We start from the raw sequence: 26,538 nt of genomic DNA, 5'->3' as shown, positions 1-26,538 counted from the left end.
TAATTTTATAAGCCCAAATCTCTCCTCTCTGCCTTTGTATTTACAAATTAGTCTTTCTCTCTACCCTCCCTCTGGGCCCCCAGACTTTTTTCTCCCTTCCTTTGAGACCATTTCTAGTATCTATTGTAAGAGTCTTGTGTCTATTCTAAGGATCAGTATTCTGGTGTAAATTCATTATAGGTTGTATGAGACTTATGGAGTCACTGAGTTGTCAGTTTTCTAAAAGAAATCTTAGAGAACAGCTAGTCTTATTTCTCAGCACAGTGCCTGGCACATAGTAAGCACTTAATAAATGTTTCCCTATTATATTGTATTATCTCTCTTATTTTGCAAATGCATAAATTGAAGCCCAGAGGAGGGATATATTTTTCTCAAGGTCACATACACATTGTGTTAGAGGCAGAGCCAAGACCCTGGCTCCCAGTCCAGAACTCTGTCCATTGTATCACCTTGCTTCTCAAAACAAAACAAAACCTAGCATCACCTACAAATGTATAGATTTCATTGTGCATTCCCTCCTCCAGACTATTTATTTAAAAATATTAAATAAGGATGATTCCAACACTGATCACTGTGGGGGGTCCACTGTTTACATTTCTCTAACTTGAGAGGGGAGACATGACCCCTGACCTCAAGAGCTCCCAGTCCTAAGGGGGAGATGTCCCTAACTCCAGAATACCCATCCTCATGACTTCTCTGCCATCTAGAAAGGATGCCAACCTCCAAGGATCTACAAAATGGGTCAAAATTTGGAGAGAGCTCTAAGGTCTGCCCTATTTCCCAGGGCCCCCAGCCCCAGAAATTCCTCTCTTCCTGTTTCTCCTAACATTAGTTCTGGACTGGCAAACACCCTAACTGAGCCCAAGGGTTGCCTTGAGTACAGACACAGGACAGAATGGGAATATGTGTGGGATGAGTCTCTGGCTTCCCTTTTAATCCAAGGAAGCAATGGAGCATTCAAAGATTTGGCTCATGACCAGGGTGGATAGTCATGAACCAAAGGAACTGAGGTCATGATAGAAGGTGAAAGGGCTTGATCAGAAAGCATGAATATTAGCACCTCTGAAGGAAATGGAGACTAAATACTCCAGTCCTCAGATCCCCTGCACTGGTGGTGGGAAAGATATAGGAGGGTACAAGAAAGGGAAGATGAGAGTAGAGAAGCCAGGGAGAACACAGAGGGAAAGGCAGGACTCCAAGGGCATGGGGAGACACTTCAACCTCTTTTTTTGCTAAGGGCAATTCTCCACCCATGCCCCAGAATAGCTGAAGAAATAAGACTTAGGAAGGGAGAATTAGGTACCTGGGAAAGGGGAGAGAGAAATGGGCTAGAACCCACCGCCCTTCTCTGAGATAGGGTCCCTGTCCCAGAGAAGTTGTGTCTGGGTGGACAGTCTCAGGAGTGCTGGGACTCTCTGAGATGTGTCTTGGTTGGGTTCTGATGAGGATGAGGCCTGGAGATTGTAGAGGTTGGGTAGATTTAAGAGCTCCAAGGTCCATGCTCAGATAAAGACCTCCCATTCACACGCTTAGGATGAGGTGGATAATAGGATCACAGACTTAGAGCTTGAAGGGACCTCAGAGGCCTACTAGTCCAAACCTCTCATTTTACCAAGAAGGAAACTGAGTTTTATGGAAGTTTAAATGATTGGCTCAAGGTCACACAGGCAGTAAATATCAGAGGAGGGGATTTGAACCCAGAGCCTCTGACTCTGGAGTCAACATACCATGCTTACCTCCCAAGCATCAAAGTGAGCTCTCTAAAGAAACACGCAGAGCTAAGGGCTGGGCTACATGGCTCATTGGCTCACACTCAGGATTGGGAAGTACACTTGAAGGGACTCCAGTGGACTGGCCTATGCCCACTTTCTAGGCACATGGCCTAGGGAGATATGTTAGTGAGCACAGGGACAGTTCCAGGGCAGGGGGCTCCATGCCAGGGTGCAGAGGAGAACAGCCCTGCTTGAAGCCCCCCATACCCAGCCCAAGGGGCTCCTGGAGGCAGGGGCAGGGTGGTGTTTGCAGAACTCCAGGTTATGTGACCCTTTGCCAGTAGGGATGACACGTGGGAGATTTCGACTATGGCAAAGCACGTGAAATGAACCAAGTACAGATTGGGTTGGGCGCTCGTCAGACATGGTGATGCCGGCCATGGCACAATGGAAAGAGAAGGGTGTTTTACACATAGGAGCTACAGACACTGTGGCCCTGCCCCAGGCGGCCTCTGCCCTCTGCTCCTCGCCTCAGCCGCCTCCCTCAACCACCCCTGTCCCCCTCACCTTGGACTCCCGCTCCTCCAGAAGTGTTTCTAGGCGCTTTTGGGCTGCCCGGCCCTCGTGGTCATCGCTGACAATGAGAATGATGTGGTTCCAGCTGTAGACACGCATCATCTCAAACCAGACATTTGATTGGTGAGAGTATGGAGGCACAGTCCGAAGGAAGCTCAAGTGGATACTCTGTAGGGGGCACAGGAGAGACTGAGGGGGACAGAAGCTAGTGGTGTGTGTGTGTGTGTGTGTGTGTGTGTGTGTGTGTGTGTGTGTGTAGGAACTGGGGTAGGGAACAGCAACTTAGGAGCATAGAGGTCAAGAGGACCAGAGTTCAGGACTATACAGAGGTCAAAGGGGCAAGTGGCTAGAAGGACTTGAGTCCTGGAGTGTGGGATGTGGAGGCTAAGGAGAGACAGAGTCTGGAGTGGGAGACCCTAAGAGGTGAGGGAAGTCTGACAGGTAAGAGATTGAGGAGAGCAGAGGCTTGAGGGGAATTGGGATTATGGGGGATGGGAACTGAGCAAAGGGTCCCTAATTGGATGGAGGCTGGGGAAACTGAGAGGGCAGATATTTTCACCCAGATCCTCCCATTCTCCCCAACTCATGCCACCACTGGTCAGGCTAACACTTACCAGTCTAAGGGACTGGGCACTGTCCCAGCCATGGGATCCCTCTTGGTACTGCTTCTGTCTCTATGCTCCCTATCCCCATACCTCTTGTTTCCCTCCCACACCTTAAAATCAAAATCACGAATCTTTATTTGGAAAGTCCCTCAAACGCCACCCAGCCCAACTTTAACCCAACACTGGACTGCTTATTTACAGCATCCTTGTCAAGTGATGATTGAACCTCTGTTCTCACATTTCAAGTGATGGAATTCCAAGGGAGCCCATTCTAGCTTCAAAAAGTTATTTTTGTCAAGAACTCTTTTGTTTTTGAGTCAATATCTGTCTCCCTGTAACTTTTGCCTATTGGTCCTAGGTTCTGATCTTTAGGAAAACACAGAATAAGCCTGATCTCTTCTACAGGACAACCATTTGGATATTTGAAGACAGGTATCATGTCCCCTTATAAAATTTTTCTTCTCCAGGCTAAACATCCCAAATTCTTTCACTATATGATTTGGTCCCCATGTGATTTGATTTCAAGTCCCCTTACCATGCTGGTGGTAATAGTTTTCATAGTTTTCTCTTCTAGAAATGTTCAAATTCATCAATGTCCCTTCTAAAACCTGAATCCTCAAACTGAGCACAGTGCTCCAGATGTGATTTGATGAGGGCACAGTACAGTGGGACTATGACTTCCCTTATTTTGGATATTGTACTTCTTTTCATGTAGCCTAAGTTTACAGCAGGAGTTTTTTTTGGGCAGTGAGTCATACTCTTAACTGATACAGAGCATACAGTTCACTAAAATCCCCAGGTCTTTTTCACATGACCTGCTATTTACTCACTCATTCTTCCTTCATTGTGTACTTGTGTAGATGATTAAAAAAAAAAACCAAGTGTCCATCATTCCAGGAACTTGAGATATTTTTGAAACTTGGGGGTAAGATAAACTGATCTAGGTAGTGAGAGGGGCTAAGGGTTACTGTGCTCTATGTGTCTTCAAATGTCTGAAAGGCTGTCATGTGAAAAAGGGATTAGACTTGTCCCATTTGTCTTTAAGAGGTAGAACTGGGACCAGTGGATAGAAGTGACATAGCAGGTCAACGTGACCTTCAAACCTTCAATATAAAGGGATTCCAATTCTCTCTGTCTCCAGCAGTGCTGGCTTTCCCCATCCTCTGGAGCTGACAAGGTCACTGCTGCCACCCCACCAGGCCTCCATGCTTGTGCTTATCTCTGCCTGTACTGGGAGAGGCAAGGAAAAACCTTTCCTTCCTGTTTCAGTCAAGGCAAGGTTGGAATTTGTTAAGAGACTACAAAACCAAAATCGCCAGCTGCACTGCCTCCCTCCCCCTCTCCCAACTCAGCACCATCAGTTGAACGACAAATAGCTTTAAGAGCCACAAAATCAGAGAAATCAGTGAGCTTTACAGAGTCCAGATCTCTGATCCAAACCTAGCAAAGATCTGTCCACAGACGGTTCATCTGGGATGGTTTAACGTAGCTTCTAATCTTCAGTTCTTTCCTCTATCTCAGCCCTGTTGGGGGGTACCTAGCCTTGAAGCTCCTCTTTCGAGTGTTGAACATCTGCCTTGTCTAGCTGTCCTTTAGTTCTCTTCTCTCCAGGGCAAGAGCTGAGTTCTGAGAATGCTAAACTGATTAGTATTTGACAAGTTGCTAAGATATTTTTGTAGCCATAGAAGAGCACATTATAGATGATTTCATCGGAATTTGGGGCAAATAGTCCCTTCTTCTTCAACATACTTTCCCTTGTACTAACTGAAAGGTATAGGGTTCATTCTGTAGTCTGTCCTTCCCTCCTGGGCTTTATAAGATGAAAAGACTGTTCTCTTTGTGTCTATTTTTCCCATTCTGTGATTTTCAGGCCTGAGGAACTCCTGGAGAGGGTGCCTCAGGGACACTCCTTGATCCAGGGATGTACTCCACCTATGCATCCAAGTTCTTGTAGCTCCCAGAGGCATCTGTTTGATTTAGGGATTGTGTTTGTCATGGTGCTTAACCACTCCAGTGTCCTGTAAATGATCTATGAGCAGAATGATTTTCTCAAGATATGCATGCATAGTTTTCAAATGATGGTGTTGGAGGGGACTGGAGGGGTGGGGGCGAGTTGGATCTTTAGAGCCCAGATATGAAAGGACTTTCATCATCCTGAGCCATCTCTCTGAGACCTTGGGGAAGTCATTGCTCCCCTCAAGGACTCAATTTCTCCATTTGTACAATGAAGGGGTTGGATTAGCGATCTCATCTCTAAGATCCTTTCTAGCCTGAAATTCACTTCATTCATTGGTCCTTAAATGCAATGGGTACTTTGCAACCTCCAAATCTAGAATGCCCTTCCCCATAACTTTCCACTTATTTAAACTCTTTCTAGTCTTTAAATCCCAATTCCAGTCTCTGGGCCCCTCTTCCATGAAAAGTCCCTGACAGCCCCAGGTTATAATGTTCTTTGTCTACTCAGTTCCCTAAAGGGTTGCTAGATTGAGGCATTTGCTGGGCACTGATCTCACAGGACCTTGAATTACCTCTCTTTTCTTTTTTTTTTAATTTTTGCTAGGCAATGGAGTTAAGTGACTTGCCCAGGGTCACACAGCTAGTAAGTGTTATGTGTCTGAGGCTGGATTTGAACTCATTGAACTCACTGAATCCAGGGCCAGTGCTCTATCCACTGTGCCACCTAGCTGCCCCTTCCTCTCTTTTCTTGTGCTTGGTCAGTTTTCAAGGCAAGGGACTCTGCCTCCTACATCTTTGTCTCCCCAGCATAAAGCACAGTAAGCATTCAATAAATGGGTGTTGATTGATTAATGAGAGAAGGAGTTCAATCAGTTTATTCCCCACTGTGGGAAGTGGATTTACTTGGTACTGAAACTGCCTTCTTTTTGTTTCAACAATGGCTCCCTGGAACTTGTTAGGTGGAGGGTGAAGGGAATGTGTCTCCCCTCTTTTCTCCAAATGGCCCAGTCCTGAGTTGGGTCTAGACTTTAACATCCCTTTACATAATCTCAGAGAAAACTGCTGGCCCTCCAGTGGAGCAGCACAGGAGTAAGGTCTAGGGGATGACAGGGAAGCAGGGGAAGCAACTTTTCTAGCAAACTTATTTCCTTCATGCCAAGTAGGAAAGCAGATAGGCATTGGTCTCCCTTTTCCAGAAGAAGAAGAAAGTCTTGGCCCCATCTTCTTCTAGGGCTAGGAGTGTGACAAAGGCACTGAGCATCAGGCATGACTGCTTGGCTTTCTTAATTGCTGGCTTTGGCTAATGGACCTTGGAAACAACCTTTGAGTCATCCTGAAAATGCTGTCTAGTGGGCTAGTTATTGGATACCTTAGACTAGGGTACTTTCCCTCACCCTCTGCTTTGTGCAGGGCTCTCCAGCCTTTGCCACTGACATAAAGTGTTCTGGGTTCCTCCTAGGGACATGCATAGTTCCAGAGGGAAACAGTTTGGACCCCACATTCATGTGGAGGCTAGAAGAGCTGGTGGTGCTGAGGACCAGTAGTTCTGGGGTTCCTCCTTTGTACCACCACTCACCTACTGCCCATTCTCAGACCCGATTTTCTTCCTCTCTCTTGCTCACTTCTGGCCCCCAGATTCCTTGAGGCCTGAGGTTATCAGTCAGGTGTCTCTAGCCACAGAACTGATGCCCATAGGCCAGTTCTACCCCAGTCTGACACACAATGCAGGGCAGAGTGCTGACCAGGGCATCGAGGGGCACATGCGGGAGTTACCTTGTCAGAGTAGATGGACATGCGGGTGGTGAGCCCCAGGACGGGGATGCGGTAGAAGCCGGCTGTGTAGGAGACGGGGGTTGGAGTGAAGTGGTCGTTGGGGGTAGGTGGGTGGCTAACTAAGATTGCGTAGACCTGTGGACATAGGATATGAGGTCAGTGGGGGTTGTGGGTCTGGGGGGGCCCAGGCATGCCAGCCAGCACTGCCCATGAGCCCACCCTCCCACCATATTGGCTGATGACGAACAGAGGCCAAGGCTGGCAAGCAGAAGTTGAGTCCGCTGGTGTCAGAGGATGTAGAAACTAGGGCTGAGGGAAATAAAAAAAACCACAGGAAGTTGCCCAAAGTTGGAGGTACCTCCCCACCCCATCCCCACACACACATGCACACACACATACTACCACCACCACCACCACCACCACCTTCACCAAACGATATCTACACATGGACGTATCTGCCTTATATGCATACATTACCTGAACATACACATAACCACATACAGAGACACCCCCTCCCCATCCTTACCCTGGTCTCCTGCATAGTATACATATAGGCACATGTAATAGTAATAATGATAATGATAGCTGGCATTAACATTTCCCAAAGTGTTTCATATACAAGATTTCATTAGAATCTCATTACAACACTCTGACCATAAAGCTCCCTCTGAGACCATTAGTGAAAATGACAGAGCCCAAGATGAGCAGAGCCTTAGCTAAGGTTCAGAGAAGCAGAGGCCAGACAGCACCAGCCTCCAGACACACCTGTCGGGTATTACCTGCCTGCTTTGGCCATACCTTTGTTGAGGCATTCAAGAGGTACAGAAACTGGGGAGCAGAGGGCATCTAAGGGGGCTGGGTGGTCAGAAGGTAAGACAGGGTAGGTAAGACAAAGAAGGTAAGGCAAACCTATCTGACTGATAGACTTGGAGAGGAAGCTCAGACCTTTAGGGAAAGGGGTGTTTCCCTGTTTCTTGTTATAGGGTCTGACTAAGAGTCTGCCCACTCTGAGGAAGTCGTGGGAGTGAGAATGCCGAGCTGGAAAGAAAAGGGTACAAATCAAATTCTCAGAATGGCATTGAAACCCTCCTCCAACTCCCTTCTTCCCCCATCCAATTGTCAGAACTCAATGGCTGAAGGAAACACAAAGGGCCCACCCTGGGGAAAGAGAGCCAGCTTCTAGCCACTAACCTTTTCATGGGAGTGTTGATCAGTGATAGGTTGATTTTTAGCAGGTATAAAATCAAGATAATCCCTGGAGTTTCCCCTAGTTGGTGGAGTGAGCAGTCCCCGGTAAGGGGAACCCCTCCCCCAAAGGCCCTGGGGGTCCCAGCAGACCATAGCCACATAAAGAAGATGTGAATCTTGAACATATCACGAAGGGCCTGGGAAGCTGTCTTTTCTATCCAGGAAGGACAAATTCACAGCTAAGAATTCTGGCCCTCCCTTTCCTGATTTTTACAATGTCTCCAATTACCTGAGTCCTTCCCCATGAACTGGCACTAACTGGGACACTACTAATTTGTCATAGGATCACAGATTTAGAGCTTTAAGGGATCTTATAGGTCATCCAGTTTAGAGAAAGCTGGTGGCTCCACTGATAGGAAGCTGGTTCTGGAGTTAGACTGGAATTCAAATGTGGCCTCTCGGATACATACTAGCTGTGTGACCCACCCTGGGCAAGCCATTTAACCCTCTGCCTCAGATTCTTCAACTATAAAATGGGAATAGTAATATCACCCATAATATTTGTAAAAAGTGTTTAGTACAGTGTCTGATACATAGTAGGTACTATATAAATGCTTATTCCCTTCCCTAGTCCAAATCTTTCATTTTACAGATAAGAAACTAAGGCTCAGGGTTACACAAATTAGTAAATAGCAGAACCAGGATTCAGACACAGTCCTCTGATGCTAAAAATACAGTGCTGTTTCCAGGACACTAGGCTATCTCTTAAGTCATGGAGATAAAGTCTGTGTATTTGGGGATAGTGGAATCTCACAGGGAGGAGAAGCAGAATTAGTAGGTCTCCCTAGCCTAACTGGACTGGCCTGTGCTGGTCCCAGCCCCTTTGCATCAACATTCCCAGGCACAGATATTGGTGAGCCAAATTGTTGGCTACAGATGTGGTCTCATAAATGAGCCCCTGCGAGCTAAACAATCAGTCTGGTTGTGAGGACAGTAAATAGATTGTGAGTTTGATTCCTGAAAACACTTTTGCTCCTATGTACCTGTGCACTGTCCCCTCCTAATTCCCCATCCCTGTGTGATCTGGTAAGTGGCAATTTGGAGGCATGGATCTAAGTCACTCCTTTCCCCTTGTTCCTCCTCCACAAGGAACACTTGTCATAGGGAACAGCTGTTCCCTGCTGGGTGCCTCCATCTATTCTTCAGCCCCCACAATCTCTGACAAGGCTATACTGCTTCACACCCCCTCACCTCCTACTGCTTGAATCCGGCTTTGTGTCAGCTTGGGTGAGTGGTCTTGGGAGGAGCCTGAGAGCAAGTAGAACCCCCCTCCTATATGAATGGACATTCTGGAGAGAGGGTCATTGAGTATAACTTGGCACATGGACAGAGGGGCTGAGATGATTCCAGGGGAGTGACCTCAGGATATAGTGGGAGGGTCCCATGGTGGCTTGGGAGCTGGGGGACTTTTTATTATTTTACCATTAGGACCTTGACATTGACACTCCCTGAATTAGGTACGCATTGCCTAGAATGCCACACACTGTATGTGGGCACCTGTGCCTTAGGATCTCTGTCTCTAAGTGTGTGTCTCTCTGTCTCTCTGTCTCACTGTCTCTTACATAAAGGGCTGCATTGCGGGTAATCCTCTTGGCTTTGTTGGAATTCAAAAGGAAGCTGAGCTCCAGGGGAGGGATAACTTTAGACTGACACAAGGAAAGCTATGTTAACTTCCCCTTCTCCTTACTGTGTACCCCTCCTCCCTATATACACTACACACACACACACACACACACACACACACACACACACACACACACACACACACAGAGAGCATATAACCTCTATGTACACTTCACAGAGCCAAGTACATATATTTGTATATATACGTACATATTGTGTATGATGCATGTGTATGTACCATACACAAAAGAATATATCTCACACACCTGTGACATTCCCATATTCACACACTGTGAGCACATGTATGTTGCACATATATTTCATACAAACCCATGTAGAACTACACATGTACCCTGCCCCCATGTATAACAGTTATATGTATAACAGCAACATAGAAAGGCAACCATTTTCTCTTCCCATGTAGATACTCACTAATATTATGATGTAAGGAGAAGGGAGAATGAGAGAGGCAGAGAAAGATTTGAGGGAACTAAAAGATAAGATATATAAGATAAGACAGAAGGACACAGTGCTGGCCTCAGGTCCTCTCCTAAAGCTCCATTCTGTGAGTACATGACTGCTGTTCAGGCATTCATGCCCAGCACACACTAAAACACAGAATGATCTCTCTCTCTCTCTCTCTCTCTCTCTCTCTCTCTCTCTCTCTCTCTCTCTCTCTCTCTCTCTCCTGCTCCTGCTTTCCCACTCTCTCTTGCTCTCTATTCCTCCTCTCTCCCTCCCTCTCCCCCTCCTTCCTCCTTCTTCTGCTTGTTCTCACTCCCCCACTCTCTCCTCTCCCTACCTCCACCTTTCTCTTGCTCTCCCTCCCTCCTTCCTTTCTCCTCTTTCTCTTTTCTCCCTCATTCTCTTGCTATCCACTTTCCTGCTCTGTTTCTCACTTCCTCCTCTCCTTTCCTTCCTTCCTCCTCTTCTTCTTCCCCACCCCTTTCTCTCTCATCAGAATCCTCAGTGCATACCAGATGTCTGCTCTGGCTTCTCTGAGAACTGATGAGGGCAGCAAGATAATTACTCAAATACTGGACCTGGGGATAAAGGTGTGGAGGGATGGATAGATGGACTGTTGGATGGACAGATGGCTGGCTGCATTGGAGTCCTTTACAAAGACATTTCTCTGACATGAGATTGAGGGAATCTGGGGACAAATGGAATGATCCTTGGGGAAGATATGGGATCTAAGGAAGCCAGTTAAGGGAGTAAGGGAATGATAGGAGACTGGAGGGGAGAAGGAGGAAAGAGGTGAACAGGTAGAGGAGGATGAAAAGGAAAAAAGGAATTGTAGGAGGTTGTAGAGGAGGAGCATACAGAGGAGAGGTGGCTAAGGGGTTGAAAAGAGAACGATGGAAAGAGGGGAGAAAGAGGAAGATGGAAGAAAAGGAATAAGATGGAGTGGAAGAAGAGGGATGACGAGAAGGATGATGGAGAAGAAGGAGGGGATGGAGAGAAGGATAGTGAAATGAAGGGGAAGGATGGTGGTAGATGAAGAGGGATGAAGAGAGTGGTGGAAGAAAAGATAGTGGAGGCAAGAGGGGGGAGAATAGAGAAGGGAGATGGGTTGGGATGGGAGAAGAGGGAGGGGGGAGAGAGAGGAAGAAAGAGAGGAAAGAGACAGGGATTAAGGAGGACGTTGAAGGGTATGAAACAGCAGAGAACGACAAATGATAGAGTTAGGGGTTGTATGTGATGGGTATGAATGATGTGAAGGAGGGGGAAAGGGTTTGGGGACTAGGACTAGAGACCCAGAGGAGGGGGAGGGTACCTGGCTGGAGATGAGGTCTTCACACACAGACAAGGCCATCTGGATGGCATTGGGCTTGTGGGTGACCGAGGTAGCATTGAGCTGTATCTTCCAGGATCCATGCCGTTTGTTGGCCTGGTTCACAGCCTCACGAAACATCTGTTCATGTTTTCGGGTGCTCAGAACTGCGCCAATGTTAACAATCTTGGGGTCGCAAGCGGCGCGGGCGAAGGAACAAGAGAAGAGCAATGCGAGCAACAGTAGACGCATCGTGCTCATGGGCCCCAACCTGGGCCCCGGGGTGTCAGCGGTTCCGCACCTGCATACCCCTGGGCATTCCTAGTGTGCGCCTGAGGCGCGCTCTACTCCCAGCTCCCCACGCTGTCCGAGGTTCTGAAGTGAAGGCTGTGAGCTGCACGGCAGGGGGGGCCCAGGGACCCGCAGCGCCTTGTAGGGAACGGGTGAGTGGAGCGAATTGAGGGGACCCAGCGGCAGCGGCTGTGGTCCTGACGCTGTGGCTTTTGCCGCAGCTGCTGCTGCGGGGCTAGCGGGGATGCGCCTGCGGAGCTAGAGAGAGAGAGAGAGAGAGAGAACGACCCCCCCCAAGCCCCTCCTCGCTTGCCACCCCCGCCTCCCCAAACCTTCCTTCTCCCAACCCCAACCCCAGCACACACCAGTGTGTGCGCGCGCGCTCGTGTGCGCGGATACGAGCGACTGTGAACGAGTGTTAGTGACACGTAGAGTGGTGTTCGGGTCTCCAGCCCACTGAGTGTGGAGCATGGAGGTTGGGGGTGGGGGTGGTGAGGAAGGCGCCTGGAGAACGGGTTTCCCTACCTCGCGTTCTAGTTCCTCCCGCCCCGCCCCCTACTCCCATCCCCGACTGTGTCGCTGCCTACCAGTTTAGGTCACTTCATGGCTGGTCTGGGTGACTGGGAGAGGTGATCACAAACCGGAAAATGTCTGTTTTGAGTGACTTTTTGGATGAGGACTCCAGCAGCTCTCATGTTCTTGAACCTTCCTCACCTCCAGAGAAAGCTTCACTGGCCCATTATGGGAGCTCAGGTCTTCCCCCTTGTGAGCTTTAAGAGGGAAGAGATAAGAAGAGAGGAGAAGCTGAAGTAGTTTTCTAGAAGCTCTGGTTCACATAAGAGGAATCAGGGAAGGAATCAGAGGCTTCATAATGAGCCAGGCTATTCAGTCAGGGTGGCTCCTAAAGGGATAAGAATAGGAGTGGGGGTAACCCTCATCTCAAGTGGGGGAAGAAAAATAAAGAGGGCTGGACCTACAGAAGAATGGATTGAGGTTAGACACTAGGAAGAACTTCCCGTTTATAAGGCACATGACAGAGGAAATCAGGGCTCCTTCACCTATTCTTTCTTCCTGCCTCTGTAATTCAACACCCCACCCCCTTCAGTCTCTTTACCAGTCTAAAGATTCTTTTTCCTTTTCCCCTTCCCCAGATCATATAACCTAGGAATAATCAAGAAAATGGGGTTCCTTTCTTTAAGTCATATCTCATCTTTGTGTTCCCATCTTTCCATTACCACTTGTCTATCTGTTCCTACCCTTTTGCCCTTTCCCAGTCTCCTCTGCCCCAGTTTCTATGCCCTATCCCCCTGGCCCTATTCTCTATCCCCTAAATTCTCCTTCCTTGTCCCCCTCCCCCATGGTGGGAGATTTGGCACTCTGCCTCTGCTGGTGACATCACTGTTTCCATGGCAACTGAAGATTCTAGTGAAAGAGCCCCAAACTGGGACAAAAGAGGAACCTCACCCCAACCCTCCTCAAAAGGCTGGTCATGGGAAGTAGGGATGGGGTGGAGGTATTGCTTTTTCAGGCTTACAGTTGAGTTAGCTTTCTCTCCAACCCCCAGTATCCCAGGAGTGGTCTCTTCCTCCTTTTTACTTCATGCCTTGCCCTCCTGGCTACTATGTGACCTTGGGCAAATCACAACCTCTCTGGGCCTCAGATTCCTTAGCTGTAAAATGAAGAGGTTCAAGGAGATGACCTATAAAGTAACTTTCAGCCCTAAACCTATGCTCCTATGCTTCAGAATCTATTCACCACTCAAAAGCTAACCTCCCTCTATTCTGCCATATTCTTAGTCTCTGTTCCTAACTTGGAATGAGACTGGGTATGAAGAAACAGGCCAGAGCCTCACCAAAAGGTTCTAACCTAGAGACTAGGAAGAACAGGTGCATCTTGTTTTATACAGCTCTATTTCTGAGGAGGTTAGAAGGAATTAAAAGGGAGGTTTGTAAATGTTGTCATTGTTTTAAGTCAAATTCAAATCTTTGTGATCTTATTCAGGGTTTTCTTGGCAAAAATACTGGAGTAGTTTGCCATTTCCTTCTCCAGTTCATTTTACAGGTGAGGAAACTGAGGCAAACAGGGTTAAGTGACTTTCTTAGGGTCACACAGGTAGTCTGAGGCTAGATTTGAACTTGGATCTTCCTGACTCCAGGCCCAGAACTCTATCCACTGCGCCAGCTAGCTGCCTCAGGTTTATAAATGGCATCTCTTTTATCTTATTTTTTCCTGCGACTCCTAGGTGACTGAAGGAACCAATTCAAAACTCCTTAATTCACAAACTTTCCACGGCCAGGCTATGCTAATCTTGATTTTCCCATGCCCTTCCTATTCCCGGTCCTTGGTCCCCCAGACCAGGACAGTTTTTCCGAGATCTATGTTCTTCCTATACCTGCAACATTTTAGACAAGTATAGATACATGTGACATAACATTCTGGTACAGTAGAAAGAGCAATGAATTTGGATTCAGAGTTAGAAGACCTAGGTTTGAGACCAGGCTTTGATGCTTGGATGTGACTTTAGGTAAATCACTTATCCTCTTTGGGCCTCAGTTTGTTTCTTTTTATTATTATTATTATTAAAATTTTATTTTCTCTCTTTTCCTTTACACACTAGAAAAGAAAAAGAAAATCATTGTAGCAAATCCATAGTCAGGCATGGGCCTCTTTTTCTGCATGTGTAAAATGAGGCAGTTTGACTAGATTACTTCTAAGATTCTCTCTCTATGTCTGATAATCCTGGGTAGCTCCTGTTTTAGACCAATTAGGAAAAGATCAATATGGAGAATATAATCTTCAGGGCAGAGGAATATAAGCACTTACCACGTGTGTTAGGAGGTGGAACTAAGGTAGGGGAAGTTGTAGAACCTGGGAATGACATATACTTGTCAAATATGTGACAAGAACAACTATGTATACCCATTTCTAGGTTTATTTCCAGGAGGAATATTAACTAGCTGGTAGAATGAGAGGGGTAAGGATATAATGGAAGATGGCCATGGAAACTCTTGCTGGGCCCCTAACCTCATTCCTCCCTGTAGTGTGTGTGTGTGTGTTGTGTGTGTGTGTGTGTGGTGTGTGTGTGTGTGTGTATGGTCGTTGGCCCCTTAACAAAAACACACCTGCCTCTAAAATGTAAAAATTGGGTTTGGGACTCAAATTTTTTGTTTTGAATCCATCCTATTGCATGGTTACATTATGGTGCCAATTCAACCTTCAAGATTGACTGTATACCTTCTGTATGTTTAACCATGTGGTAGGTGCTATGGAATATTCAGGAAGAAGAGACTTTGGGGAGCTTATAGAATGGTTGGAAAGATAAGACTGATTTAATTCAACCAACATTAAACACCTAATTATACATTGTGTATCAGCTTAGCTCAGACCATGTATACAAAGGCAAAAAATGATATTAGTTCTGGTGGAAACCACATATATGTAAATATGCATGCTATATGCTACAAGGCTGAATGTGATAAAGGGAAAGGATATCCTCAAAATACTATAAGAAAATTTGATTAGGGAGTACAATGAGAGGAAAAGTGCTACAAGAACAAAGTACTATAAGAAAATCTGAGCATGACTTTCAGCTGAGACTGATAAGTGGCTGGACCTGGGTTGAGAAGACATTGATAAAGAATTGGCACCCAAGCTGGATCTCGAAGGCAATAAACCTCTTTAAGCCTCAGTTTTCTCATTTATGAAATTAAGAGATTAGATTAGATTAGCTCTGGCTGTACATCCTCTGAGACAAATAATTTAGAAGAAGGATTTCAACAGGCAGAGATGTGAAGGGAAGCATCTTAGGTAAGGAGAACTGGACAGAAGACAGGAGGACAAGATCAAGGAACAAATACTATTCTGGTTCATCTGGCAATGCAGAATGAATGGGAAGAAGTAAGTGAAAGAAGATTAGAAAGGTAGGTTGGTCTCCAGACTATGGAGAGTCTTAAATTCCAGGTTGAGAAACTTATACTCTATTCTAGAGGTAAGAGGGAGCCACTGGAGATTTCTGAGCAGAGGAGTGACATGTTTAGACCTATTTATTAGCAAGATTATTTTGGAAGCTCTGAGAAGAATGGACATTGGGTAGGTACTCTATGAAGGTTTTATGGAAAGACACAGACAAGAAACACAGGATAAGGAAACTTGGATCAGTCACAATGATGTAGATCAGTGATGTCAAACCTAAATAGAAATGGAGACTATTAAACCATAAAAAAGGATTCCTAATGGCTGCATATTGACTTAGAAAACCACACTTTTTAAAAAACTTTTTTTATTAATACATAACCACATCAGATAGGAACTACATTTTAATCTAGTTCAGACCACATTTGGGAATGTTGTGGGCTGTCTGTTTGACACGCCTGGTGTAGATCATGAATACATGTCGTAATCATCCATATCAATGGGATCAATAATGCATTGATGTATTGGACTTAAGAATGATCTGGAGTGGACAGAGACTGGAGGTAAAGACACTGGGCAGTAAGAGAACTCCAAATAGCAGATAATCAAATACATAAGTTTGGTTTGTTGGGGTTGGCTGGTACCTCACTCTAATTGCCTTTTTGTTTCCCTAAGATGGCTGAAGACTGTCCACTGAAATTGAGTTTTGCTCTGTATTTCTCTCAACTCCATGTAGAATTGCTGTCGCACAATGACTCATGGTTGAACACATTTTAGACTGCAGTGTTGTATTTGTCTGCCAGAGTATGGGTGTGCCAGAGTCTAGGGCATCAGTATAGAAACTCTCCTGGCTAGAAACAAAAACACTTCTAATCAACGGAAATATAGCTACAATGAGGAATATGATTTTATTAGATGATTAAAAGGGACAGTAGTAGGAAACTTCCCCAAGCCCGTTGGGAAGATATAAAAAGCTTGGTTACTGGGTCTTATTAATCTCACCACTCCAAACTTTCTAAAATCTGTCCCGTCCTCTTGAGTCTCACTGCCTTCATCCTACGCTTCTACTGGACTATCTCCATGGCTTCCTAACAGATCTTCCTTTCTCTACTCTCTCCCAGGGTTACACAAGGCATGCTGAATGCCCCTCCCCCTTCAATAGCTAGCTGCCCAATGAGTGCCTGAAATTTCTCTCTGGAACCTAGCCCAGCAGGTTTGGGTCCCAGGATTTTTAAGTGACTTGGAGTTGAAAGGCAGAAAAATGGAAAGAGGAAGGAGAAAACAGGATCCTAGGTTGGACTGTTTGGGAGCAATCATATTCTAGTCTTGGAGTTCTTAACCTTTTTTTTTTTGCATCATGGACCCTTTTAGAAGTACCATTCTCAGAATAAAGTTTTTAAGTGCATAAAATAAAATACACATGATTAAAAAGAAATTAATTATATTGAAATACAGTTATCAGATGTTCAAAGAACAAATTCATGGATCTTAGGTTAAGAATCCCTAGTCTAAATTTTCATCTCTTTGATTTAACCTTTATAAAAAGATGTCTTTTTAAAATTTAATTTAAAAAATTCTCAACTTAAGCACAAAAAGTATTTTCATATGCACAACAGAACACAAAAAGTTTGTATATGAAACTGTGAATCTCCATTTCATAACATTTGTTTTTAAAATGTATTATAAATTCAACACATTACTTTCAAAACTATTCTATTTATCTTGTTCTTCCTTCTGGACTTTCTATTCTTTTCTGTGCATTTAAAACCCATTTCAATAGTCTCCTTTTGGGGAGCATCGATGTTGCTAATTTTACCTGGTCTCCCATAAAAACAGAAAAAAATCCTTTTAACAAAGAAACATAGGTAAGCAAAACAAATTTATACAACAATCATATCTAACAATGTACATCTCTTTCCTCTTTCCACACCTTGGGTACATCACTTCTCTGTCAGGAGATAGGTAACATACTTCATCATCTTCTGGAGGTGTAATTGGTCATTGTTTTCATTGGAGCTCTAAAGTCTTTCAAAGTTGTTTTGTTTTCTTTGAGATAAGATGGTTCGCTTGGTCCTGCTCACTTCATGCTTCATCAGTTCATATTTCTATTTGAAGAGTCTTGATATTGTGTTTTACTATTGTCAACCATGGCCCGGAGGGCTCCTTCTCACAAAGGGCTCAAGCAGACCCAGATTCATTCTGAGAGTGGGAGAGAAGGCAGACTGCAAAGAGAGGGTATCAAGTTTTTCTTGCTCTCTTCAGCTCATTATTCTCCCACCCCAGGGTCCCAGGGAAAATCTCTTAAATAAAGTTTAGATTTGGCTTATGTCTATGGTCTCCCTAAAAAGATGTAACAGAGTCTTTTCTTATAGATATATCTATATAAGTAGACAGATTGGTTGAGCATTTATTAAGCAATTACTATGTGTCAGGTATTGTGTTAAGCTTTGAGAATACAAATATAAGCAAGAGAGATAATATCTGCCCTTACAAGGAGCTCTAATGAGGGAAGACAACATATAAATGGGAAGATGGAAAGCAGATATAATTCATCTGTATTGGCATAGTGTGAAGATGACTAGGAAGTGGCCTAATTCCAGGAAAGATGCGGCAAAAGCTCACCTAACAGAGCTCAGAAATTCAGGGACAAAGTCCAAGGTTCTGATGAAGGATCATAAGGGGAGTGATGAGGACTACTGCTGGATGTTTGGGTAGTTCATTTATGACTTGTTCAAATTTCTTTTTCTGAGATTTGTTTGTTTAAATTATCCATTTCTTATTCTTTCAATCTGTGCATTTATGTATTTTTTTAAAATATTAAAATATTTCACTTAAGTTATCAGTTTCATTGCCATATAGTTGGACAAAATAATTTCTAATTATGTCTTTCATTTCTTCTGCACTTGTTGTGATTCTCTTTTTTTTTTTCATTTTAATACTAGCAATTTGATTTTCCTCCTTTTTAATCAAATTAGCTAATGGTCTATTTGTTTAGTTTTTTTTTTAAAGAACCAATTCCTAGTTTTATTTATAAATCTAATGATTTTAAAATTTAAAATTTTTGTTTCTTTGCTTACGCTGGCAAATATTTACTTTCTATAATGCTTATTTTCAGACAGAGGCAGAATCACAGATCCTATATTACAGCATGAACTACCACCATGACTTGCCTGGTTAGTTGTCCTTGTGCCAAAGTACACACAGAACCAGGGGTAGGGGAAAGCTGGTTGGTTTCTATGCTCTAATTTTTTACCTTTGGAAAGAGGTGTTTGTTTTAAGAGATATACATTTCTGGTGGACAACAGGATATATTTCATCCCAGAATAAAGAGCGAAACTACCCAATGTCACCACTGACTGCTCAAGGCCTCAGCTCTTCCTTGCCTTAGTGGTGAAATATGCTTCCCATCCTTCATTAGTTTCTCCTTATGCTTGATGACTATTTTCAAGTGTCCCATCATTTTTGCACTTATACAAACATTCAGTGGAAGCATATTTGAATTTGCATTTTTTCTTGGTTCAGGTATAATTCCATGGGAAAACTCAATGAATTCCTTCTCAGAAGCACAGCATCAGGCTAGCATCTTGTAAGATAGTCCAGCACTCATCATTGTCATACATTTGTCAACATTGAGGTCTAGCCAGCTATGAACATCAAAGAATGGCATGGCTTAGTCCAAATGCCCCATCCTTTTCCTTTGCCACAAGTCTCTGCCATCCTATGGCTTCTTCACAGCTTGGCTGGCTGTAAAGTGTTCAGTTTTCAATTTTGTTAATCTCTTCTTTGATTTCCAGAATTTTTACTTTGGTGTTTAATTGGGGTTTTAGAATTTGTTGGCTTTCAAGGGTTTGGTGTTTTTTTTTAGTTGACTGCCCAAATCATTGATCTGTTTTTTTTTTCTTTTGTTGGTGAAAATGTTTAGAGAAATACATTTTCCCCTTAAGACTGCTTTGGCTACATCTCCCCAATTTTTCTATCGTGTCTCATTGTTGTCATTATGTTTAATGGAATTACCTATTGTTTCTGGGATTTGTCCTTTAACCTACCAATTCTTTAGGATTAAGTTACTTAGTCTGTAGTTGAATTTTAATCTTGTCCTTAACAATCCTTTATTGAATATAATTTCATTATATTGTGGTCAGTAAAGCCTTAGTTAATATTACTGCTTTTCTGCATTTGTTTGTGAGGTTTTTATGTCCTAAAATATGATCAATTTTTGTAAAGGTGGGAGACATAGCTGAAAAATATGTATAATTCTTTCCATTTTCCACTGAATAATCACCAGAAATCCAGAATATCTGATGTTTCTAAAATTTTCTTCAGGTCCACAATGTCTTTTTTTTTGTTTATTTTGTATAAATTTATTTATTTTTGAAAGGAGCACATTGAGGTCTCCGCTATTTTGGTTTTACTTTCTATTTCTCTCTGACTTTTAGTTTTTCCTTTAAGTATTTAGATATTGTGCCATAGATGTGTATATGTTAAGTGTAGAAATTTAATTCATTGTCTTTGGTACCCTTCACCAAAATGTTGTTTCTCTGTTTATCTCTTTTAATTAAATTTATTGTTTTGCTGTTGCTTTGTCTGAAATCATGATTGCTACCACTGATTTTTGGAGTTTAGCTAAGGTTTTGCTACAACTTTTCATTCTATTCCTTGTATTTCAAGTGAATTTCTTGTAAAGAACATATTTTTAGATTCTGCCTTCTAATCCACTGCTATCCTCTTCAATTTTATGGATGAATTCATCCCATTCACATTCATGGTTATGATAGTTAATTATATATTTCCCTCTATCCTATTCTTTTATACTCTTTCCTTTATTTGCTTCCAGCCCCCTCTTTACACAAAACAAGAAGGGCATGGACCAGGGGCATAATTGGTACTAATGCTGTAGGTTTAATGCAAATAGCTTCCACTGCCCTAACCTTCTTCTTTTGCCCTCATCCAGACCCCAATAAGATTTTTGCCCTATATTTCTTTCCTTTTAAACCCCCTTCATAATTCCCCACTCCGAACTTAGAGTTTGTTTAGCTTATGGCTAAACTCTTTCCCCTACCCTCATTCCCCACTGTTTGCCTGTTGAGTTGTATACCTACACCAAAATCTTAAGGCCATTTTATGAGTTCTACTGTCTTTTGACCAGTTCAGACAAAAGTGAGATTCATTTGGGGAACAATCCCTTGTCCCTTCCATGTTTGTATAGACTTGCCCACCCAGACTATTAATAAATCCTAGTATTCTTCCTACCTTTTCCCTCCCAGTGTATCTATTTTACACTACTTTTAATTTCTTTTTATAGATCCTCAAAACATAAAATCTCTTTCATCCTCCCTTTCTTGTTTCTTATGTGACTCTATGACCTCTAATGACATAAAAATTCTGAAAGGATTCTTGTATCATCCCCTTCATTAGATTGTAAATAGTTAATCTTTATAAAGTCCTTTGTAATTGCTCACTTGTATTTTACCTTGTTATATTTCTCTTGACTACCCTGTTTGTATTTCAAAGTTTCGGCTCAGATCTGATCTTTTCATTAAGAATGCTTTAAAATCCTCTATTTAACTAAAGATAAATTTTCCCCCATTGTAGGATTATATTCAGTTTTGCTGGGTAAATTATTCTTAGTTGTAGGCCCATATGTTTTGCCTTTTACACTATCGAATTCTGTGCTCTCTATAACTTTTTAGTGATAGCCCTATATACTTTGTGATCCTGACTGTGGCTCCTCAGTACTTGAATTCTTTCTTTCTGGATACTTGCAGTATTTCTTCTTTGTCTTGGAAGCTTTGGATTTTGGCTATGATGTTCCTGGGAACTTTCATTTTGGGGTTTCTTTCAGGAGATGATTAGTGCATTCTTTCTATTTTTCCTTTGCCTTTCTTGTCCAGGAAGTGTTTTTTCATGATTTTAAAAAATATAGGGGCAGCTGGGTGGCACAGTGAATAGAGTTGGCCCTGGATTCAGGAGGACCTGAGTTCAAATCTGACCTCAGACACATAATACTCACTAGCTGTGTGACTCTGGGCAAGTCACTTAACCCCAATTGCCTCACACAAAAAAAGAAGGGACCTTAGAGTTCATGTAGTCTACCCCCATATTTAAAAAAAAAGTCCTTTTTTTTTGTCATGGATTTTCAGGTAGTCCAATGAATTTTTGATTCTTAAATTGTTTTTCCTTGATCTGCTCTCCAGGTTGTGTGTGTGTGTGTATGTGTGTGTGTGTGTGTGTGTGTGTGTGTTTTGATATGAGATACCTTATATTTTCTTCTATTTTTTAAGTGTTTTGACTTTATTTTAATATTTCTTGCTGTCTCATGGACAACAAGTTGTTTCATTAATTTCTGTTTAGTTCATCCTAATTTTAGGGAGTCATTACTTGGGTAAGACTTTGTACTTTTTGTACCAAACTGTTATTTCTCTTTCCAAAGTCTTTCTTCCAAATTTCTCATTTCCTTTCCAGTTCTTTTCTCTATTACTCTCATTTAATTTATAATATCATTTTTTCTTTTAAATTCACACAATTTCTTTTAGGAATTCTAATCGATCTTGTAGGTAAGTTCTGGTTTGTTTTTTGTTTTTGGGGTTTTTTTTTTGAGGCTTTGCTTGTAAGTGTTTTGGAGTAATTCTCTTCTCCCAACTGTCTTGGGATCCCTGGCATCCCAATAGCTCTTTATCCTTTTGTTGTCATTGTTTACTCATTCTTCTTTCTAGCCCTTACTTCCCAGATTGGGACTTGTATTGGGACTCAACTCTTAATGTTTCTAGTGGAACTGTCACAGCCTTGTGTGAACTGATACAAAGAGAAGTGAGTAGAACCAGGAGAACAATTTATACAATAATAACAACATTAAAAACAAGCAACTTTGAAAGACTTGAGAATTCTGATCAATAGTGACCAGCCATGATTCTAGAGGACTGATGATAAAACATGCTGCCCACCTCCTAAGAGAGAGGAAATGGCTTAGGTCTAACTCAATTGGCACATTTCTTTCCCTAGGATGGTTCTGACAATTTCCCAGAAAGGACTGCGGGGTGATGTAGTGAAATCGTTGTTGATAGATACCTTGCTTTCTAGACACTGAAGAGTTGAAACTCTGCATAACTATAGCAATTGTGAATTTACCTGGAAGAAAAGGGATCCCCTAATTGATTTGATGGCAATTCTGAGTCCCTAAATAAAGGTGAGGGAGACCCTTTACCAAGCCCCTGAGGATGAAAGGAATATCCCCTCATCAGAGGGCACTAATGAGACAAAGATTTGATATCACTCCGCTGACGGGGTTCTTTGGGAGGAAGTGTAAGACTATAGGAGATATTGGCTGGTAGGTGAGGGGACACTAAATGAGTGATAACATAGGTAGGGTCAGTCTCAGCATCATCTCAGGTTCTGGGGTCAATGTGCATGCAAAAGGCTCATGACCTCTTAATGATTCTGACCCATGATCAGAATTGATGATTATTGGATGTGTCATCATATGATCTGTGCTACGGCCATGGTGTTTTCAGTCCTTCTCTTTCTCATTGTCATGGCTTTATTTTGGAAGATCCTCTTCGCACTGCCTCTAAGCATCACTGACCATATAGAAGATCTGGGACTTGGCCCTTCTAGTGAGGGGAGGGAAAGCCTGGGTCTCCCTGGTACTGTTCTCCATCAGAAGATGGTAATTTTTGTTTGTTTGTTTTTTCACGTCTTTCTGTTTTTTTTTTACTTGAACTGACCACTGTCTACAATGCTGCCCATGCCCAGCTGCTTGCATCTCCAAGGTTAGAGTTCTATAGTAATGGTCCTAACACCATTTAAATGGTAGATCTTCTAAAACAGAGATTCTTAGCCTAGAGTCAATGAATCTGTTTGTTTTTTATAAATGTTTTGATAACTATATTTCAATTTAATTAATTTCCTTTATAACTCTATGTATTTTATCTTGTGTATTTAAAAACATCATTCTGAAGAGTCCATATGTTTCATAAGTTTGCCAAAGAGGTTCATTCATAACACAAAAAAGGTTAAGAACTCTACTATAGAAGACCTTTAGAATTTTGCCACCAAGGGATGGGTTTTGGAAGAGGAATGTCTACTAAGATTGCTGCCATTTAGACTAGGCTGGTTTTTCTCCATGAAATTGAGGTTTGAGAACTTAATGACTTTCTGGGATTTGTAGTTCAGAGGGACAAACATTCTCTCCCATTCCTGAGAGTGATTTGCATTATCACAATCTTTGAGCTAGGAGGTGGACTTGAGCTGCACTTGGGAATTTTGATGTCCTTGATGGAGAAATGAGACAGAGAGAGCAGAGGTGACACAACACACAAGCAGGGAGTCTGCCTGCAGGAGAAAGGAGACAGACAAGAAAGGGGAGCAGACAACAGCGTAGGGGCTGATGACGATAAGCCCTGAAGAGAACATGTTGTCATGTTCTGGGACCCAGTTTGCTAGTGAAGAGTGGGAATTGACATAAAGACCCCCAGAGCTTATTTAAAAACATACAAACACCACATTTATTTTAAGAGATGGCTCTCTGGGAGAGGGAGGGATATATTGGTAAGTATAGATGAGGTAAAACAGAAGATGCTAATAAAATGCTCTTTTAAAAAGACATCTTGCAACAAATTTTGGTGCACATGGAAGGGAAGAGGCAGAGCCACGTGTGCCAGTGGTCCTGCTGGCCACAGAAGGAGACTCGTCACTGGGCTCAGACTGACATTTTTGGCATGGCCACCACTGTAAGAGAGGCTTGAGCCACCATCTGTTTGACTGGGACAGCTTGAGAGTAAGGACCCAGACCCAAAGCAAAGATTCAAGCTGCCTTCCAAAACCCTGGGGAGTGAGTGTAGCCAGGGCAGAGATTTACAGGTTGATTGGATTAACTGTTGCTTTTGAGAGCTATATCAGTTGGTGAGACAGAGGGAGTGTAAACTTGCCCCTCCTACGATATTTTCTTGCTTCAGTAAATTGAGACCCCTGAATCCTAAAAAGGGCGTGCGGACATGTAAATCCATCCCCCAATCTTTTTGCCACTGAAGGAAAGCAGGAAAAGCAATGAGAACTTTTATTTATGCTCAATATTAAGTTCATATTACGTGTGTGTGTCTCTAATCCTAGCTGTGGTTATATATACATTTTGAGAAATGGTTAGAAATAGTTTTTCTGTTATTTTTGTTCTCTATAATGAAATAAATATAGCTTCAGGCCAGAATATCCATGAGATGACATAAAATATAGACAGTCAAATTAAAGGGAATCTCTCAAGTGCAGGAAGATAGCAGAGTCACGAAGAAAGAGCCATAGTAGAGTTTTCATAATTTTAACATTTCAAAATTATATACCTTTTTGTTTCCCTAGAAAAATATTGAATTGGACCAACACTCAAAAACCACCAGCTGTGTTAGCTGGGGCACTGGCAAAGGGAGTAATTTTAGAATTTGTAGGCAGTGCACACTTTGGCCAGCAATGGGGATACTGTGGCCTTTGGTGAAGCTGAGGCTTACAAACTGATACCCTCTAATGAGGCTGATGCCTCCTGGTGACTAGTCAGTAAGTCAACAAGCATTTATTAAATATTTACTAGGTATCAGTCACTGTGCTAAGCTCTGGGAAACAAAGACAGGCAAACACATGGTCTCTGTCCTCTAGGAGCTCTCATTCTAATGGGAGGAGACAACATGAAAACAAAGTATAGATGGCAGGTAATCTCAGAGAGAAGGCACTGGTGTGAGAGTATCCTTTTTGGCTACAAAAGAGTTCTTTTAGAAAAGAATTTGATAGGCATAGACACTAGTTTACAAAATGCCTGTAATGGTTGAAGGACAATTTGAACCACTGAGGATTATATTATTCTTGATATTGATGACAAGGGATTTTGTAAGGAAAGAGATGTAACCATGAAATGATGATCTGAGGGGAGGATCTTAATTAATTAATAACTTGACAGTCTACTTTTCTTAGCTTGCAGAAAGAAAACAAGAGAATGAGCCAGGTGTGTGCTGCTATTGCTTCTGCAGGACCAGTAAGTATACACCCAGCCAATTCCATCTATCACATAAATGTGAAGAACCTGAAGAAAACTTAACAAACTTGTTTGAAATAACCTGAGAGAAAGGGAACAGGGCCAGAAAAGTAAGCACACTGATTACAACTATTTGAAGGACAAATTTATGGGTAAATGTAGGGATGTATGGACAGAGAAAATGAAAGGATACACAGATGGAGTAGTTATGGACCCTGTAGATGTTGAAATTCATTTTTTCAAACATCAATAGTTGTTTAACTAGTTTTGTTGATATTCAGAGTTAAGTTCCTATTAAATATATATGTAACCTTAGCTGTGGTTTTTCAGATATATCTAAATCTGTATCTATAGATATACACAATATATACACATACATATATAATATATATGCTATACATATTTGTGCATATATATTTTTATATGTATGTACATATATACATATTTTAATTGTATTTTTTATAGAGTCATAGAGATAGGTAATGAGCTAGGCCCAGAGTTGAATAGAAGGAGTCTATTAGACTGAATCAAATTTGGGGAAATGCCCATGTCTTTCAATGATCTCCAACTTCTCATTGCCACAAAAATTCATCTCTTTCATGCCAATATCCTCCTGGTGCTGTATGGTGCTGTGTGACCCCAAATCATGGAACACTACAGAATCAGAGGAATTAAAATTATCACTAACCAAAAGGATAACAGACAAATGAATGGTCATCACGAGAAGGATGTAGCATGTCATTAATGATGACCTGGCATAAAAGACATTATAAAAGCTATGTATGATGAGAAAAGGAGGTGGCCCAGTCACGAAGCAAGAATAGGAAACTACAGGTGAATGGACCAAATGAAATATTAGTATCCCCTAGTATTAAAATAATGAGTGATAAACAATGACTATAACTATGTGAATGAAAAGATCACTAAAAGGAAGTTGAACGGTTCCCCCAAATGTCAGTTGGGGCAGAGACAAAGGCTGGTAAAATGTGAATTGTCCAGTGAGAGAGTAGACTGAGAAAGCTTTGAAGTCCATTCCTGAGGGAAACTACAATCAAAGAA

The 26,538-nt window shown here is 42.6% G+C and overlaps 1 protein-coding gene across 8 annotated transcripts in view; it reads right to left on the bottom strand.

The window, feature by feature from the left end:
- Window positions 1–11,845, bottom strand: part of GRIN1 (glutamate ionotropic receptor NMDA type subunit 1) — a 40,229-nt gene extending 28,384 nt beyond the window's left edge. For all 8 annotated transcript variants that reach the window (XM_020981723.2, XM_020981725.2, XM_020981729.2 and 5 more), the window contains exons 1-3: window positions 11,271–11,845; window positions 6,623–6,757; window positions 2,280–2,456 (exon numbers count right to left, since the gene is read on the bottom strand). In XM_020981723.2, the coding sequence (XP_020837382.1) occupies window positions 2,280–2,456; window positions 6,623–6,757; window positions 11,271–11,528 (570 nt within the window). In that variant the 5' untranslated portion in view covers window positions 11,529–11,845. The remainder of the gene's footprint in view (window positions 1–2,279; window positions 2,457–6,622; window positions 6,758–11,270) is intronic.
- Window positions 11,846–26,538: the final 14,693 nt, after the last annotated feature.

Source organism: Phascolarctos cinereus, unplaced genomic scaffold (genome assembly GCF_003287225.1).
Source record: "Phascolarctos cinereus isolate Bilbo 61053 unplaced genomic scaffold, phaCin_HiC Scaffold_2;HRSCAF=192, whole genome shotgun sequence".
Taxonomy (NCBI): domain Eukaryota; kingdom Metazoa; phylum Chordata; class Mammalia; order Diprotodontia; family Phascolarctidae; genus Phascolarctos; species Phascolarctos cinereus.
This window is presented reverse-complemented; position numbering and strand designations above follow the sequence as displayed.